At 47.3% G+C, this 19,018-nt stretch overlaps 1 gene segment (V, D, J or C); it reads right to left on the bottom strand.

Moving 5' to 3' along the window:
- Positions 1-2,838: 2,838 nt before the first annotated feature.
- Positions 2,839-3,317, bottom strand: LOC146342883 (Ig heavy chain V region PJ14-like). The segment is given in 2 exon segments: positions 2,839-3,161; positions 3,272-3,317. Coding segments are annotated over 2 exon segments (369 nt in total).
- Positions 3,318-19,018: the final 15,701 nt, after the last annotated feature.

The following is a 19,018-nucleotide window of genomic DNA, read 5'->3' as shown; positions in this document are numbered from 1 at the left end:
AGATAAAACTAAAAAATGGTGGGAAAAAGTGGGAACACAAAGAGTGTAGTGGAAGCTATTTGGGTTCCTTTATTTTTCACCGTTCTAGCCTACAGAAATATTATTATGGGGGGGGGAAGACTGTCTTGCTTGGGAAGACGCATTCAGAGCTTGCACAAATAACCCCGTCTAAAACCTTTTGAGGATCCCCGGGTGCATTTCTCTGTTTCCAGTTCTACCTTTCACACTACCAGTAATGTAGCACTATGGGTTGTGTGCATCTGTGCCTGAGGAAAGAAACAAGGACAAATGATATCATTGTGAGCGGAGGTGGGTTAAAGAAGATGCAGACAACAAAGTTTGGGTTGAAAATTGGGCCACATTTATTGAAAACATCTGCAAAGGGGTACCTAGGAGGGGCACCAAACTGGGTCAGTGACTAGCTGGCACTTCTTGGGTGAAAACACACCCAGCCTGAGGGGTGGCATTGATCTCGCCACTCCTCTAGACTGCCCCTTCCGGGGGAGGTAAACCTTCCCCTGTCACGCCCTCCCGGTGCCGCACAACACCTGGGTGAGTGAGGAGGGTTGGTCTCCCAAGCTTTTTTTTTCTCATCTGCACAGAGTCACGAAATTTTCATAAATAATAACACAAGGTAGTATATTCCGATAATAAATACATAAGTTTTTTATTTTAAAAAAAATGAATTGTGCTCACCACCTTGTTTGTGGTTGTTCTTTTTCAATTGAAATCCCCCGTCTCCATTTACTTTCAGCCAAAACACTTCCTCCTCCTCGGGGCTTCCCAAAACAAGGGAACAGCAGAGCAGAGAGGAAAACCAATTCTCTGCATGCCTACTCAGAAGTAAGTCTTACTTAGTTCAATGCAACGTACTCCTACACATGTCAGCACCCCACTTGCCCCCAGCTCAGCTTTGTATTTCCACATCCAGCTCATTAGCAAACTTCCTGTTAGTTATCTCAGAAGACCCTTGGGTGAATGGGGGGGGGGTTTCCAGGGAACAGCTGGACTGAAGGATATTCCACTCACACACACACACACACACACAAACACACACACACACTAGAAGAATATAGTTCTTCATATTCCCTGGTATGTTTATTCCTCATTTTGTCCATTCCCTGAGCATGTGCAGAGTGTGCTTTTTATTCAAACAAAGAGAAGGTTGTTTCCCTCCATGCTGTATTTGTACAAGTGTGACTGCTTCAGAAAGAACTTTCCATTATACTGTCTCTTTGTCTTCATGAGTTTCATAACAGAAGTATGATGTAGTGGTTAGAGTCTAGCCCAAAGTCACCCGGTGAGATAACTAACAGGTTTGATAATGAGCTGGATGTGGAAATACAAAGCTGAGCTGGGGGCAAGTGGGGTGCTGACATGTGTACGAGTGAGTAGCATTGAACTCAATAAGACTTACTTCTGAGTAGACATGCACAGAGTTGGTTCTCCTCTCCATTTTAGCCTCACAACGTCACCAACAATGCTGGATGAGGAAAAATAAAGCTTAGCAGGGAGAATAATACCTTGTGCAGGGCTCCAGGACTGGCATGGTCATTTTAAAAGACTTTTTCTTACTTTCTTTCAAAGAGCGTTGCTTTAAACAAAGAGTGCATCGCTCAGCCACACCTAGGGCAGCCTTGTTTTGGGAAGCCCCTAGGAAGAGGACGTGTTTTGGCTGGAAGTAATTACTGCGCATCTCCGGGCTGGGGAAAAAATACGTAAATATCTACAAAAAAAAGCGTTTCTTACAGAAGTCATGCAGATTCACTGAGATGGCTCAGCACCGGAATTATGGCTGTCGGTACGGATTTATCATCGTAATTCTCGGAGCGGAAAAAAAAGAGGGGAATTCTGGGGCTTCTGAATGATGGTACGGAGCACTGGCCACAAACTGTGGAACTCAAGCGGCACGGAAGGTACCTAGCCACTGCGGCCATCACCGGTAGAGAAAAGGACGAGCCGGCTGCGCTGGAGCCAGCCGCCACCGCGAGTGTGGCTGAGAGAAAGGCGTGGCAAGTGCTGGCCACAGGCGGCAAGGGCCAGCCGAAGCCAGCCAGCACTGCGGCGCTGGGCAGAGGGCGCAGCTGCACAAAGGTACAGCAAACGCCGGCTGCCGCAAGCCGGGACCTGCAGGAGGCATGGCGCATGCACCGCCGAAGTGAGGGCCGGCACCCCTGGAGGCTCAGCAAGCACCGGTGGCCACAAGGACCAGGCAAGCCGGCTGAGCATCGCATCCGACACGTCCCGAGGAGGTGGAGGAGCCGAGGAAAGTAGGAGAGGCGAGTTGAGCACTGCCAGCCACTCCTTGCATGAGGGGGCCACAGGGGGTGCACCGATGACTGGCAGCCACGTCATCTCTCCCCACCTGCCTGCAATATCACTCCCCCTCAGCCAAACGAGCTGGCACCAGGGCTGGGGCATTTTCAAGCTGTTGCGGACAAACCCATGAATGCCTCGTGCCTCTTTTCAGGAAGTGAAGTTTTTCTACTGCCTCTCCTCTCCGTCATTTTCCTCACTGTGTCTCTCACACAGTAATACATGGCTGTGTCTTCGGACACCAGGGCACTCAGTTGCAGGAAGTTGCATCAAGATTGTATTGTCTGGGATGAAGCATTCAGAACTTTAAAAAATAACACTGTCTAAAACCTCTGTGGACCCCAGGATGCATTAATCTGTTTCCAGTTCTACCTTTCACACCACCAAGAATGTAGCACCATGAACTGTGTGACTCTGTGCCTGAGGAAAGAAACAAGGACCAATGATCTCATCTCAAGCTGCTGCACACAAACCCATGGATGACTCATGCCTCTTTTTCAGGAAGTTTTTGTACTGTCTCTCCTACACTTTCCTCACTGTGTCTCTCGCACAGTAATACATGGCCGTGTCTTCGGACACCAGGGCACTCAGTTGCAGGAACACCTGGCTTGTCGAGGTGTCTCTCGTGATGGTGATCCGATTTCGGAGGGCACTGTTGTAGTAAGTGCTTCCACTGCCCCCGATAGCTCCAGCCCACTCCAGTCCCTTTCCTGGAGGCTGACGGACCCAGCTCACTCCACGGCTTGTGAGCGAAAATCCAGACACCTTACAGGTCAGGCGGAGGGTCTCCCCTGGCCTCTTCACACCCCCACCAGACTCTGTGAGGGTAATTTGGGATGAAATGTCTGCACAGACAGAAAAAGACCATTAAGGATGACAAAAATTGAAAGTAGAAGAAGAAAGATGGGAGCCATCATTGAAATGTCTACAGAGGGGAAATGGGAGTTTTTCTTACATGCAGGGAAGGTCAATAGGAAACTGATCACCAGCCTGAGGTACATGCCTGATCGTTGCCACCAGCTGCAAGGGCCGGAAAGTGAGTGGAATTCTAGGGAGGCTTTTGAATTATCTACCCCTGTCCTGTAACTTCCCTTTAAAGAAGGCCATGCTAGAAACATTTGCATAATGCCAGACATGCTGCAAATATAGGACAGAGTCTCAAACTGCACAAGTATGGGAGAGAAAAGCAGTCCCATATGCCCAGCTTGTGCCCATAACATCATCTTGCTCAGTTTCCCTGCCCTCTACACTGGGAAGTGTTTTTTGTTATTCTTGTTTAAAATTGCGGAGATATATGTGTGTCTCTGTGTTGTGGTGTTTGCTTAAGATCCTATGGAAATGGTTTTTATACTGTATATATTGTATGTCGAGGTTTTTAAACTTTGTAAACAACCCAGACAGCTTCGGTTATTGTGCAGTGTGGAAATGTAATCAAGGAATGAAATGAATTCAAAAGAAGTATAATCCATGGAATGTGTGTGTGTGTGTCTGTGTGTGTGTATGTGTATGCACAATGTCAATGGCTTTTGATTTTCAGGCAAACACTTGAAGAGGCCCTATTTATTGCATTGTACCCTTGCACGAAATGATTCCTGAATACAAGAATCCGCACAATTGTTCAACTGGCATCTGGAATGGCCTTTTTACTGGTTGTGGCATAAGGTGTTAGGAGGATACTAACAGCATAGGAGAGCTTCTCAACTGTTCCATGTGCGAATTCAAGGGGCAGCAGGGAGAGGATGTGTGTGAAGGGATCACAGTGTGTGCCATCCTGCTGTTTGCCTTCCTGTTCTGCTCAGCTGGATGGCCTTGGAAATGGAGTGCTCAGCAGCTGTCCCAGGCCCCAATCTGCAGGGGAGGGGGAGGCAGTCAGCATGGAGGAGGACATGCGGGTCACACCGTATGCTCTGTATTTTCCTATGTTTGCCTGTGTGAGGGGTGTGTGTGTCTGACTGTGTGGGTGGGTTGATGTCACAGAGAAAGAGGAGGAAAGTGAGGGTGTATTTCTGAATCAATTTTTCCTATGCCCCCCAACCCTGCCATTTTCACTTCTTGAATTTGCCTTTTCTGTGCAGTAGGGCCTGCTGGAGCAAAAGAATGTAATCTCAAGGAGGTGTCCCCCCCCCATGGATCTCTCCCCTGCTTTGTACTCATGATATTAAAGTTATTGCAGTTCCCTCTATTATTCTAAAGGCTTGTTTGTGAAGCAGAGAAATTTGGCTTAGAGGAAGTCCTTTGATTTCTTGTATGGCCCAGACATCTATCCCCAATCATTTGCTTTCCACTCATTTTTTTAAAGTTACTTTGGGCACATCAATTTGCCCATTCTGCAGTGCTCAGCTCCTCTAGCAGACACATGTGGGTTCAGAGATGAGTGCATTTGTATTATTTTCTGGGAGAGGGATACAACCCCAGCCTTTGTTTCAGACTCATGATCTTTAAGTTACCTTGCCTCAGTTGGACCGTTCTCTGTAATGGGTTCTTTTTGTGGAGAAGAACCTTTGACCCCACCTAACATTCGTTGCACTGCCTTCTAATCCAGTTGCCCAGATATGCACCAGGCACCACAGCACGGTCCCAAGCACACACACACACACACTAATTAAAGTTAAACTAAATTAGCACACAAACAAATTAAAGTTAAACACACACTCACACACACACTAAATTATATGCCTCATGGAAGTCCTTTGGTATCTTTTATGTCCCAGACCTCTATCCCCAAACCTTTGCTTTCCATTCATTATTTTAAAGGTAAGTTGTGCACTTCAATTTGTCCATTCTGCAGTGCCTGGCTCCTCTAGCAGACAAATGTGGGTTCAGACGAGTGCATTTGTATTGTTTACTTGGTCAGGTTACAGCCCCAAAATTTGCTTTAGACTCATGATCTTTAAGTTATTGTACCTTGCCTCAGTTGGCCCACTCTGTGTAATGGATTCCTGTCCAGGAGAAGAACCTTTGACCCCACCTAACATTAGACACACTGCTTTCAAACCCATGAGCCCAGATGTGCACCAGGCACCACTGCACACTCCCATGCACACGTGCGCACACTCACACACACACACACACACATACACACACACTAATTCATGGGGATGGAGCCATGGACTCCCACAGGAATGAACCGTTGCCACAATTTCCTTGAATGGCCTTTTTGTTCAACTGTGCAAAAGCTTAAGTCAGATTAAGGGTTAACTAAGGTGCCTTTCTCCATTGAACATACAATTCCTAGACATTTGTTATCTCTGGTCAATTCAGTTTCCACATTTTCTACTTCATCCCTAGACAGTGGAACATGATTGCCACCTTCAGGATTTATCTCCCTATGCTCAGACAACAGAAGGCCTTATACTTATGATCATTTTTTAAATTACCCCAAACTGGTAATTTGGGGTAATTACCCCAAACTGGTAAACAGAGACACATCACTGTGTCTCTGACTTGCACTGGAGTAGTCGGCTGTGTCTTCTGACTGCACATTACTGCGTATCGGTCTTTATTTCACTTCATTTATGGCATATTTATACTGCCCAATAGCCAAAGTTCTTAAGGCTGTTAACCAAAATTAAAAACCTTAAATATACAATATCATATATATTATAAATAGCATTTTGTTGTCATTAAGTCGTGTCCGACTCTTTGTGACCCATGGACCATAGCACGCCAGGCCTTCCTGTCCTCCGCTCTCTCCCGGAGTATGCTCAAGTTCATATTCATTGCATCGGTGATGTTATCAAGCCATCTCATCCTCTGCGTCCCCTTCTCCTTTTGCCTTCAATTTTTCCCAGCATCAGGGTCTTTTCCAGGGAGTTTTCTCATCGCATTAGGTAGCCAAAACATTTCAGCTTCAGCTTCAGTATCTGTCCTTCCAATGAGCAGTCAGGGTTGATTTCCTTTAGGATGGACTGTTTTGACCTCCTTGCAGTCCAGGGGAATCGTAAGAGTCTTCTCCAGCACCACAGTTCGAAAGCATCAATTCTTCGGCACTCGGCCTTCCTTATAGTCCAGCTCTCACAGCCTTACGTTGCTACTGGGAAAACCATAGCTTTGATTATACGAACCTTTGTTGGCAAGGTGATGTCTCTGCTTCTTACTATGCTGTCTAGGTTTGCCATAGCTTTCCTCCCAAGGAGCAAGCGTCTTTTAATTTCATGGCTACAATCACCGTCTGCAGTGATCTTGGAGCCAAAGAAAGTAAAATCTGTCATTGCTTCCATTTCTTCCCCTTCTATATGCCAGGAAGTGATGGGGCCAGATGCCATGATCTTAGATTAGCTTAAAGAACACACAGACACATATATATGCATGTGCACGTGTGCACACACACACACTTTTGGAGCCATAGCAATGAAACATACATAAAACAGCAGGATGTTTACAATCATTTGCATATCTTTCCTGAGGGGTGCAACTGCATATCCTTTGGATTAAAATCAACCACCAAAAATCTTACTAATCCTAGTATCGTAATATTGATAATATTAATAATGAAAATAAAAAGAAATGAATTATAAAAGATAAAAAAGAAGGAAAAAATACAACAATCACTAATGTATCTTGTACAATCTATATTTTAGATAGTATCATTTCCAAATATATCAATGAGTGTGCACATTTCTATACACCCTCACACAGGATATTTAAGTACAGTATATATCTCTATTTTAAAGAGAAAGGTCTTAAAGGGGGGGGGGCAATGAGAGAAAAAAGATGGATATGTATGAACAATTATCTCTGGCCTAGCCTGGATCTTACAAACTAAACATAGCCACTTGACAAAACATGTTTATAAATTCCAGTTCATGGGCCTGGAACAGAAGTCTCGCGTGTTTTTCTGATTAGCCACGCCTCCACCATTTCCATTAAAAACTTCTTCATCTGACCTTCAGAAAAAATGCAAAACATAGCAGGATATTTTAAATGATATTGTAAGTTCAATTGTTTTGCCAGGTTCCTCGCTTTGGTAAATTGCCTTCCTTTATCAGCAACCTCTTTGGTGTAATCTGGAAATAACATAACTCTAACTTGTTTTGATCCCCAAAGAAGATTTCTGGCCACTCTTGCCAAATGCAGGATATAATTTTTTGTGGAGATTCTTGCAAATTGAACTATAATCGTATAGTCAGGCCCTTTAGCATTTGGCACACAGAATGCCTGCTCAATATCAAGTAACAGGGAGTATCTCGACAGAAACTTATCTACAAAAGTAGACAAATTTACATCAGTAAATCAGTAAATCAGTAAGATCTTTGATACTTGTGAAGCTTGTGATGCAATCTCCTGAGCTGCCACCAGATCTTGCAGCTCATTAACCACCACCTCCATCATTTGCCAAGAAGTGTTAATAAAGTACACAGCCCCTTGCAGGGTCGTGATGGAAATTTGAATTGTATCCAGCTTCTTATCTTGTTCAGCAAATTTCGAAGACAAAAGTTTTTATCAGAGCAAGCAACCCCCCTGCATTTCCATCGCTTCTCAGAGCCTTTGCCATGCGAGGCATGGGGGGGTCGGCAGAGATCCTGCTCCTTTTTTCCTCCTTGATGTTGCCATCCTTCCCTTCAAACAGATCTTGCAGGTCCTCAGACATTGTTGGTATTCCTTAGTCTGTATAGATTAATAACTACATTTGGAACTCGTCAGCCCTGTGTTCTCCTAATTAGATAGGAGTTTCAAAACATCATTGAGCGGTGTCTAAGCTCTGGCAGGCTACCTTGGAGTTCAGCCTTTCTGCTGCTTTGCAAAATAAGCTGCTCTTCCAAGATTTCATCTATATGCTGTTCTTGCTTCCCCTTTTAATTCCAGATAGGGATGTCAGAGAATTCCACAACAGATCTCGGTGAGGCCAAATGCCAGTGAATTCGGCCCCCCGAACTCCGTCGCGGAACAAAGCCCCCGCCACTCCAACCCACGAGAGTCGGGCGGGATGAAGCCCCTGCCCGCCCCAACCCCCCAATGACCAAACCAGACATGGCTCTGCGGCCGCCATTCGCTTCTTCTTCATATTTGTGATAGGCTACGTAAATACTTACATGGACTATCACGGCTAACACAGGGACGCCTTTTGCATCACTGCAGAGCCCATGATAGGCTACGTAAGTATTTACATAGCCTATCATGGCAGGCTACAAAAAAAAATCCCGTACACAACCCCAACCTTTGTTTCAGACTCTTGATCTTTAAGTTACCTTGCTTCAGTTGGCCCGTTCTCTGTAATGGGTTCTTTTTGTGGAGAATAACCTTTGACCCCACCTAACATTCATTGCACTGCCTTCTAACCTGGGTGCCCAGATGTGGACTAGGCACCACTGCACGCTCTCATGCACACGCGCGCGCGCACACACACACACACACTGATCGATGGGGATGGAGCCATGGACTCGCACAGGAATGAACCATTGCCACAATTTCCTTGAATGGCCTTCTTGTTCAACTGTGCAAAAGCTAAAGTCAGATTAAGGGTTAACTTCTTCATACACTGAGGTGCCTTTCTCCATTGAACAAACAATTCCTAAACATCTGCTATCTGTGGTCAATTCGGTTTCCACTTCTGTTTTCTTCCACCACTTGTGGTTTCCGCTACTTCCAGTTTCTGAGCATTTTCTACTTCATCCCCATACAGTGGAACATGATTGCCAATTTCAGGATTTATCCCCCTATGCTCAGACAACAGAAGGCCTTATAATTATGATCATTTTTTAATTACCCAAAACTGGCTTCACATCACTGTGTCTCTGACTTGCACTGTAGTAGTTGGCTGTGTCTTATTCAATATTCGATTGCCATTTTTTTTCAAACCACAGCGATCTTGGCAGAGGAAGACCGGCCCAGGGTAACGGCGGGCAGCTCGCCAAGTGGGGGAGGGGGTATCGAGTGGGGGATGGGCTCAGTGGGAATGGCTCAGGGGCACAGGCACGGACTGTCTGTCAGACTCCAGGACTGAGTCGGGCACCTGCACCATCCCTACCAAAGAGTGGGCTTTGCCATTCAGTGGGAGTACATCACCCCAGGCTGTTCCGGGCACCCCTCTGCCAAGAACAGCCAGTTGCATTTCCCAGAGCATGTCCATTTTATCTGGATTATGTTCCAGCTTATTCATCAAATCTGTCCCCAAACTGTCTAAAGACCCCTGTTCCAGAGCTCCACAGACACCCTGGGATTTGTGTGTGGAAAACAAAGGTTCCATCTTGTCCTCACCTCAAACAGCAAAATGTCTTGGGCTTGGCCTGGATCTCCCATCCACATGCTAGCTTTAGGGTTGTTGGAGGAATCTGTCCAGGGATGGAACTCAGCAAGCTTTTATCAGCTTGGACGCCTGGATGCCAGGTTGGTTCACGGTGAGGCGGCCCAACTCAATCTGCATCGAGTTGGTCCAGCCAGCAGTTTTTTCTGGTGGTTGTGATTTAGGTAAGTAGGAATGTGTGCAAATGGTGGGGCACAACTTGGGTGAGTGATACAAATTTTGGCCACCAGTTGCTTAAATTATGCCATTTGCAGCCAAAATGTGCATAAATCGGGCAAATTGTGGACAAAATTTGTGTAAGTCATGAAATTTGTGCCCTGCAATTTGTGCACTTACTTACTTACTTACTTATTTACTTACTTATTTTTATATAGCAGAGATAAATTTTACAGATTGCAGGGAAAATCCCCACAATTCAGTCCTCAAATTCTCTTGTTCAGTGGGAGTCCTTCGAGCCCCACAGGGTCAGGTCACACAGTGAAGGGCATCCCTTCAGTGTCCATCACTGGACATTTTCCATCACTTCCTTAATAGAAGTGAATATGCAGCAGTCTCCACCTTGCCTGAGGACAGAAGGTTAGCTTAGGGGGTCCAGGCAGGTTGCCTGGAATATGGAGTTCTGTCCCCCAATTGAGGGAAATTGACCGGGGGCTGCCTCTGCTACCCCATCCACACCACTGAGCTCTTCCCACCAAAGATGGCTGCTTCACTCTGCTTAAGGGTAGGGCTGGCCCTGTGTGTCACCAATCAACAGGGGCACATGAACAACAGCAAGACACCAAGCAACAGCAAAGCAGTAATGCAGGGATGCAGGAGTGGGAGGAAAAGGCGAACTCAGGGAAACCTGTTAATTCGTTCTGAACGCAGGGGTAGAACCTATTCCAGTTCTACAGGCTCCCATCTTGTTTTGGCCTAAGCCTAGGAAGGATTAGGGCCTAAATTATGTTGAGACAAGTGAAGAAGCTGTTCCCCCACCGCTGCCCCTTGCATGAGGAGATTCTGTATTAAAAACATGTTGAGCCTCCCAGGATGCAATTCTTTGTTTCCACTTGGGCCTTTAACACCACCAGTAAAGTAGCCCTATGAATTGTGTGCATGTGTGCTGAGGAAAGACACAAGGAAAAATGGCTTCATTTCTCGCAGTTGCAGACAAATCCATGAATGCCGAATACCTGTTTTTCAGGACCCGAAGTTTGTGTCCTGCCTCTCAGACAGTTTTCCTCACTGGGTGCCTCTTGCAGACATCAGTGCATGGCAACGTCTTCTGGCTTCAGGCCCCTCGGCTGCAGGAACGCTGGCCCTGGTCTTGTGAGGTGACCCTCGTGATGATCCGCTTTTGGAGAGCACTGTTATAGCCACTGCCTCCACTGTTCGAGAGAAGCCCAGCCCACTGCAGTCCCTCTCCTGGTGGATGGCGGACCCACTGCATGTGAATGCTTGTGAGAGGAAATCCAGGTATGGTACAGGTCAGCTGGAGAGTCTCTCCTGGCGTCTTCATACTGCCACCACCTCAGGTGAAGGAAAAATGGTTAAATCTCAGCTCCTTGCACTTACAATTTATGTGCACCATTTACCATTTCAGAAGAAGGGTTTGTTCATCATGGTGTCAGACGAATCTGTTTGTTGGGTAGAACTCAGTGGCTTTTCACTAGCTCAGCCCCTGGACTCCTGATCACATATTCCTGAGCTTGCCCGAGTTATTGCACAACATAGCGGGCCAGCTCCTGTTTTCCACATACACACACACACACACACACAGGCAAGTCCTGATTTGTGGAAAATTTTAGGTATACCTATTCACGGAAATCCCAAGGGGCAGAAAATTGTGGCCCCAAATAGTGCAATTTGTGCAAAACTGTAGGTGTACATTGTCTAATTAGGTGATTTACCTGCAATTTTGTGCAAATTGTGCTATTTATGGCCACAAATTTGTGAAATCATGATTTCCATCAAGAGCGATTTTGCTCAAATCGGGATGTGCACATATTAAGAAAAGACTGGTAAAGTTCCCGTGGTTTGGGAAGTGACGTGCGTCCTGGCTTGCAAATGCGTGCTCTGTTTGGGGCGCTGCAGGGATCCGTCAAACCAAAAGTGAAAAGGATTTTCCCGTGACTGTCATCCTTATTCTTTCAGTCCATTTATTTGTGTTCAGACTGGAGAGAGAGAGAGAGAGAGAGAGAGAGAGAGAGCACATACTTCGAGCAATGGAGGAAGGGAGATAGGGGTGGGTGGGGGGCGTGGAGGACCTAGGCAGAGTAAACAGGAAGCCGATGCAGACTATAAAGTTCCTAAGGCTAGCTATTCCCAAGCATTAACTAGCTAACTGCCAAACTGTCCCCTTCTGCTGACTTGCAGATGAGGTTGCAATGTTCCCAACAATCCTCTCGTGAATGAAAAGACACTCTTGAAAGGGCTGATTAATGCATGTTGCTGCCTAAGACGAAGGATGAGATGTCTCCACTCCCATTCCACATACGGAAATTGAAAGGAGTGGCACTGGCTGTTGAATCTTACCTCAAAGGTGGAGATGAGTGACCTTCACCTTGCTTGAGGAGAACAGGATAGCTTAGGGGATCCGGGCAGTTTACCTGGAATACGGAGCTCTGTCTCCCAATGGAGGAGAATGGCCAGTGGGCTGCCTCTGCTAGCCCATCCACACCACTGAGCATCTCGCACCAAAGTGGATGCCTCACTCAGCTTATTGGTGGGGCTGGCGCTGTCATTCACCAATCAGCAAGAGCACATGTGAACAACACTAGGACACCAAACAAAAAGAAAGCAGCAATGCAATAAGAAGAGGGAGAGGTTAACATATTGGCACCATTTCATTCTGTCATAGCCCAGAGGAGGACCAGATGCTTTCCATGCATACGGTCCAAAGTTCAATCCATTTAGATGGGGAGCAGGCCAGAGAAAGACTTCTGCCCTGCCTGCAGCTGCGCAGAACCATGTCACAACTAGCCTGGCCCTCACCTTTGTGGGAGACGTGAGTTACATTGAGCGGAACTGAAGACAGCCTTTTGTTTCCCCTGCTGCTTTGAGTGTTGCACTTTGAATACATCTCTGACAACTGCTACTTTAAAAACTAGAACCAGGTGGGGCATCTGCATCAAGGCTGTGGTGCCTGGGAAGAAGCATTCAGACCTTGCACAAATACCCCAACACGCTTTGTTGCCGAAATCAGCTATTACCTAGCCAAGTGGAGTAAAGTATACTGGGAATGTGATCCGGGCATACTTTCTCGATACGGACTGGGATCTGTGCAATCTTGATCTATGAATTCATCTCTATTTTGCCCTAAAATCAGATGGTAGGATTAGGATTATCGTTACATTGGGAGAAGGCTTGAGATCTGTTGCTTCCTCCCTCATTTTAGTATTTTCATTACATAAAATTTGATGATCCTGCAAGCAATTCTATGCTTGCAATTCCACCTTTGTACATGAGGAATGATGTGACACTTTGAACTGTGTACATCTGTGCACAATTACCCAAATGGCAATCCCCCCACCTGACTGGAATTAGCTATCTATGTTTGTGGACAGTTCATCAACTTGCATCAGGATGTAGTTTCTTGATCCAAGTCGTTCTGCACTCATCCCAGTTTTATGAGATCACATCAAGTGATAGCCTAAGCTTGGGTAGGATTAGGACCCTAGTTTCATTAAGATACAAGCAGTTCATTACTTCCCTTGCCTTAGGAGATACAGTCTAAAACCTTTTGAGGATCCCAGGATGCATTTCTCTGTTTCCAGTTCTAGGTTTACACCACCAAGAATGTAGCACCATGAACTGTGTGCCTCTGTGCCTGAGGAAAGAAACAAGGACCAATGATCTCATCTCAAGCTGCTGCACACGAACTCATGGATAACTCATGCCTCTTTTCAGGAAGTGAAGTTTTTGTACTGCCTCTCCTACACTTTCCTCACTGTGTCTCTCGCACAGTAATACATGGCCGTGTCTTCCGATGCCAGGGCACTCAGTTGCAGGAACACCTGGCTTGTCGAGGTGTCTCTCGTTATCGCGATCCGATTTCGGAGGGCACTGTTATAGCTGTTGCTTCCATCGCTCCAGATAGCTCCAGCCCACTCCAGTCCCTTTCCTGGAGGCTGACGGACCCAGCTCACTCCACGGCTTGTGAGAGAAAATCCAGACACCTTGCAGGTCAGACGGAGGGTCTCCCCTGGCCTCTTCACACCCCCACCGGACTCTGTGAGGGTAATTTGGGAGGAAATGTCTGCACACACAGACAGGAAAAGACCATTAAGGATGACAAAAATTAAAAGAAGAAGAAGAAGAAGAAGAAGAAGAAGAAGAAGAAGAAGAAGAAGAAGAAGAAGAAGAAGAAGAAGCAGCAGCAGCAGCAGCAGCAGCATGGGGAAATTACAGAGAAAAAGGCATTGAATTGTCTCAGAGGGGGAAATGGAGTTTTTCTTACATGCAGGGAAAGTCAGTAGGAAACTCATGAAAAGCCTGAGTTCCATGACTGATTGTTGCCACCAACTGCAAGGGCTTGAAACTGAGCTGAATTCTTTGGAGGCTTTTGACGTATCTACCGCTGTCTGTAACTTCCCTTTAAAGGCCACACTAGAACCATTTGCATAATGCCAGCAATGCTACGAATATAAGACAGAGTCTCAAACTAAACAAGTACATGTGGTTTGAATGGAGAACAGCCATCCCACATGTCCAGCTTGTGCCCATAACATAATCAAGCACAGTTTCCCTGCCCTCTAAATGGGAAGCCATTTTTTCTTATTAAATTTGGTTTACAATTGCTGAGATATATGTGTGTCTTTGTGTTGTGCTGTTTGCTTAAGAGTGTCTGGAAATGGGTTTTATACTGTGTATAATGTGCTTCGATGGTTTTTAACCTTTGTAACCCACCCAAAGAGAGAAACCTCCAGCGGCTGCCATGGAGACCACTCAATGCAAAAGAGGGGATCTGAACTGAAAATTACTTAGGCCTAGTGGGGTAGAGCTGATGTAGTGTCAGTGGTAAGCTGTCGGAGTAACAAAACAGTGGTCCCTCCTCAGACCCGTGGCATTCCATAAAATCCCATAAGGTCCCGATGGGGCATACATTGGGACAGACCTGTACCATGAAGTATATCAAGGCCCTCCCGGACAAGTCAGACATGGGAGCCCCGACCAACTCTGAATTTGTAAGGGCCCTCAAAGAAGGCTGTTAAGGCTGCAGCATGGAACAGGGAAATGTCTTACTAGAAAGCACAAATGGAGGGCCATACTCCCAGGAGCCCAAAAGAGGTATCTGGGGAGAGAGGGTGGCTAAGATCTACTAATGTAGGCAACATTCGTGCCCAACCCTACATTGCACGACAAACCCTGAAATCTGACATGGGGTCAGTAACTCCCACCATTGTGGGACAGAAGGCTAAAACGGCCAGCTTGCGACTTATGGTCCTGGCTGCTGGCCTCTTGTTCCATAAAAGAGATGCAACATTGCGGCAAATGATCTACAGGTAAGAGCCATGAAGCCTGTAGCTGAAGTTTGCTCCTACGGCATGGAACACCCTACCTGCTCTGTCGTAGGTGGCTCCTGTACTGGGATCTAAGGAATGCAGGATGGCATGCTCGGCTTCAGTATGCTGGTCTCCCATAGTACTGTAAGGATGGGATCTGGAAACGGACATACCTGCAGGGCTAAGGCCTGGAACCTGTCAATCTGATTTCGTGAGAAAGCATCGGCAATTGGATTTGCCAAACCCGCACATGGCGGACGCAGAATCAGATGTTGTGACACAGACACTGGTGCGTGAATGCTCTGACACACGACATGGCCCTCTGATTTCAGGACAACCGTGACCGTGTTGTCGTACGGAAGGGGGGATACTGACTTGGCTATGAGGTCGGCCGAAGTGTGCTCGGCTAGGTAAATAGGGAAGACTCCAGCAAGGTAAGGTTCTGACAAATTCCGGCCTCACTGAGATCCATGACGGAATTCTCTGACATCCCCATGCATTTCTTTGTTTCCAGTTCTACCGGACAAATTCTGGCAGCAGCCCAACTGTACAGGCCACTTCCAACAGCACGATTGGACCTAACATATGATTCCGAAACCCCAAGGGTACCGGTGATACCCCAATGAATCTGCAGGTCATTTTTGAGGAGCACCTCACGCCTCCAGAAGGAGATGCCACTAAAGCCCTGCTAAGGTGAAACCATACCCACAGATCCATGTGCACAGCAGAAGTTACCCTGGTTCAATGGTGCAGCAGGCGCAGTCCCTGCACTGCCCAAACAGAGCCGGGGCAGGAAGGCACGGCCAAGGGCCGCTACCTGACATGGGAAATTGAAAATGCCCTACAATATCTTGCAGGGAACCCCAAGGGAGACCCTAGGAAGATGTGTGACCACTTGGAGCTGTGCCAAAGGACCAGAAATTGGTCCTGAGGGAGGCGAGAACATTGCCTAAGGCTATCTAACTCGATTTCCAGGAATGTTAATGTGGCAAAAGGTAAAAGGAAGTAAAAGGAAAGGGAAACAATGCTTGTAGTAGCTCAGAACATTGACTACCCTCTGTAGACTCCATGTAGCACATGCCCATCAGGGACCCGTGGCTGGGATCCTGGACCGAGACAACCGCTTCATCGAAGAGGTGTATCACACCGAGCACAGAAAATCAGGGATCTTGGGGTTAACAGGCTGGCCCTGGGGAAGAGAGTTTACGAATCAGCCTAAACTCCCTAGAGGATTTCTTGGGCACCGTTCCGAGAGGGGAAATCCCTAGATTAGGTGTCGGGTGTGGAAGGGGGGGGGGCTATAACCCTTCCTGCTAGTACTGCCTTGTCGATCTTCTTGCGAACCCGTCGACTCATGGTAAGGAGGGATTTTGCTTGCGAGCTAAGGATGGCCTATGTTGACCTAGAAAAAAGAGGGGGGGCTAAGACCTAGCATGAAGTGGTGTCCCAAGTAGAACGCATTTGCCCTGTCGGGGTAGCGCCTTAAACACCGGAGTATTGGCACCATCCAAATCCGGGCTGGGGCCCATAGAAGACCCATACCCTTTCCTTTTCCGCCCCCTGGTCCCTTCTCAGTAGGCATGATATGGATAAAGGGCAAGGTTGAGAGAAAGATACTGGCCCAAAGCCATCCAGCGAGCCTTATAGCCAAGTGGAGACCAGATCCCGGGGCCCTCAGGGCCCAGTGCAATGCTCTAACCACTACACCACACAAGTTTTACGGACGAGAAGGGCCTCGGCGGGAGGCAGGCCAGAGGCGAAGGCCTCAAATGCCCACAAGCCCAGTAAGGGTGCTGGTCATAGCCTCGCTCCCTTACCCCTCCACACCTTTGGGCCGATGGCCCTGCAGAGAACAGCCCTGGTGATAAGAGGGGGCGGGCAGGTGAGCCCCCTGAAGGGAGCGAAGGGCAGCTGCTGCCGCAGGTGGTAGGAGCGGTCTCTTCTTCCGCCGCAGCACGAGGGCCGGCGATGGTGCGAGGGAGAGGAGGCGAGGGGCACGCAAGCTGCTGAACCGAGCGCTGCTGACAAGAAACAGCCGCCGCCGGTAGTGACCAGGGCTGGCCACCGCTTCCTCCTCGGGACAGGGGCCGGAGGCGGCGTGCAGAGAAGAGGTGGCTGCACGCAAGGCACCACAAGCACAGGCCACCGCTAGGGATGTCGGAGAATTCTGCCACGGACTGAAATGGGATCCAATCCCCTTCAGTCTGTGCCACGGAATCCTCTGCAGAACGGCACCACGAGGTCCTGCAGAGCCAGCGGTAGGGATATACGAAAGTCACTTACCTTCCCGTGGATTATGTTCATGGTGGGAGGGGTGGCGTTCCATCCCTCCCCCCAGAATCCTTGACGGGGGGGAGGCAATCCAGTCCTCCCCCCCGGAATCCTACGTAGGCTAAAATGGCGAATCAAAAAGGGACGCAAATAGCGCCCACTACGCTATTTGCGTTCCCTTTTATTTTCGCCGTTATATTTACATAGACTAAGACAAAGAAAAATGAGGAATGCAAATGGCGGCGGCCGTAGCCACTGCCATTTTCATATGTTTTTTTTTTTTTAACTGGGATGTGATAGGCTACGTAAGTCTTTACATAGCCTATCACGTCTGTGTAAAAAAACAACAACGAAAAGACTGCAAGTGGCGGCAGCCGGTCAGAAGACCAGCCGCCGCTGCCGCCGCTGCCGAAGACACCGCTGGAGCCGCCACCACCCGGAACATCTGCCCCAGGTAAGTCTCCTCCCGAGGGGGATCCGCGGGGGGGCGAGGGTCTGGCAGGCCATTCCGCCACAGATTTCGGGGGGCCAGATGCACTGGCATTCGGCCTTACCGAGATCCGTAGCGGAAATCTCTGACATCCCTAGCCAGCAGTCATGCGGCTTTTTTTTGTCATCTGCACAGAGTCGTGAAATTTTCCTAAATAAAAACAGAAGGTAGTATATTCTGATAATAAATACGTAAGTTGGGTTTTTTTTAATGAATTGTGCTCACCGCCTTGTTTGTGGGTGTTCTTTTTCAATTGAAATCCTCTGTCTCCGTTTACTTTCACCCAAAACACTTCCTCCTCCTCGGGGCTTCCCAAAACAAGGGAATAGCAGAGCAGAGAGGAGAACAAATTCTGTGCATGCCTACTCAGAAGTAAGTCTTACTGAGTTCAATGGAACTTACTCCTACACATGTCAGCACCCCACTTGCCCCCAGCTCAGCTTTGTATTTCCACATCCAGCTCATTAGCAAACCTCCTGTTAGTTATCTCAGAAGACCCTTGGGTGAATGGGGGGGGGGTTCCAGGGAACAGCTGGACTGAGGGATATTACACACACACAAACACACACACTAGAAGAATATAGTTCTTCATATTCCCTGGTATGTTTATTCCTCATTTTGTCCATTCCCTGAGCATGTGCACAGTGTGCTTTTTATTCAAACATAGAGAAGGTTGCTGATCTTTGCCTTCATGCTGCATTTGTACAAGTGAAGTGTGACTGCTTCAGAAAGAACTTTCCATTATACTGTCTCTTAGTCTTCATGAGTTTCATAACAGAAGTATGATGTAGTGGTTAGAGTCCAGCCCAAAGTCACCCAGTGAGATAACTAACAGGTTTGATACTGAGCTGGATGTGGAAATACAAAGCTGAGCTGGGGGCAAGTGGGGTGCTGACATGTGTAGGAGTAAGTTGCATTGAACTCAATAAGACTTACTTCTGAGTAGACATGCACAGAGTTGGTTCTCCTCTCCATTTTAGCCTCACAACATCAACAACAATGCTGGATGAGGAAAAATAAAGCTTAGCAGGGAGAATAATACCTCGTGCAGGGCTCCAGGACTGGCATGGTCATTTTAAAAGGCTCTTTCTTTCTTTCTTTCTTTCTTTCTTTCTTTCTTTCTTTCTTTCTTTAAAACAGCATTGCTTTAAACAAAGAGTGCATTGCTCAGGCACACCTAGGGCAGCCTTGTTTTGGGAAACCCCATAGGAGGAG

Source organism: Heloderma suspectum, chromosome 6 (assembly GCF_057233095.1).
Source record: "Heloderma suspectum isolate Gila_16-S chromosome 6, 16-S_ref, whole genome shotgun sequence".
In the NCBI taxonomy this organism is placed as follows: domain Eukaryota; kingdom Metazoa; phylum Chordata; class Lepidosauria; order Squamata; family Helodermatidae; genus Heloderma; species Heloderma suspectum.
This window is presented reverse-complemented; position numbering and strand designations above follow the sequence as displayed.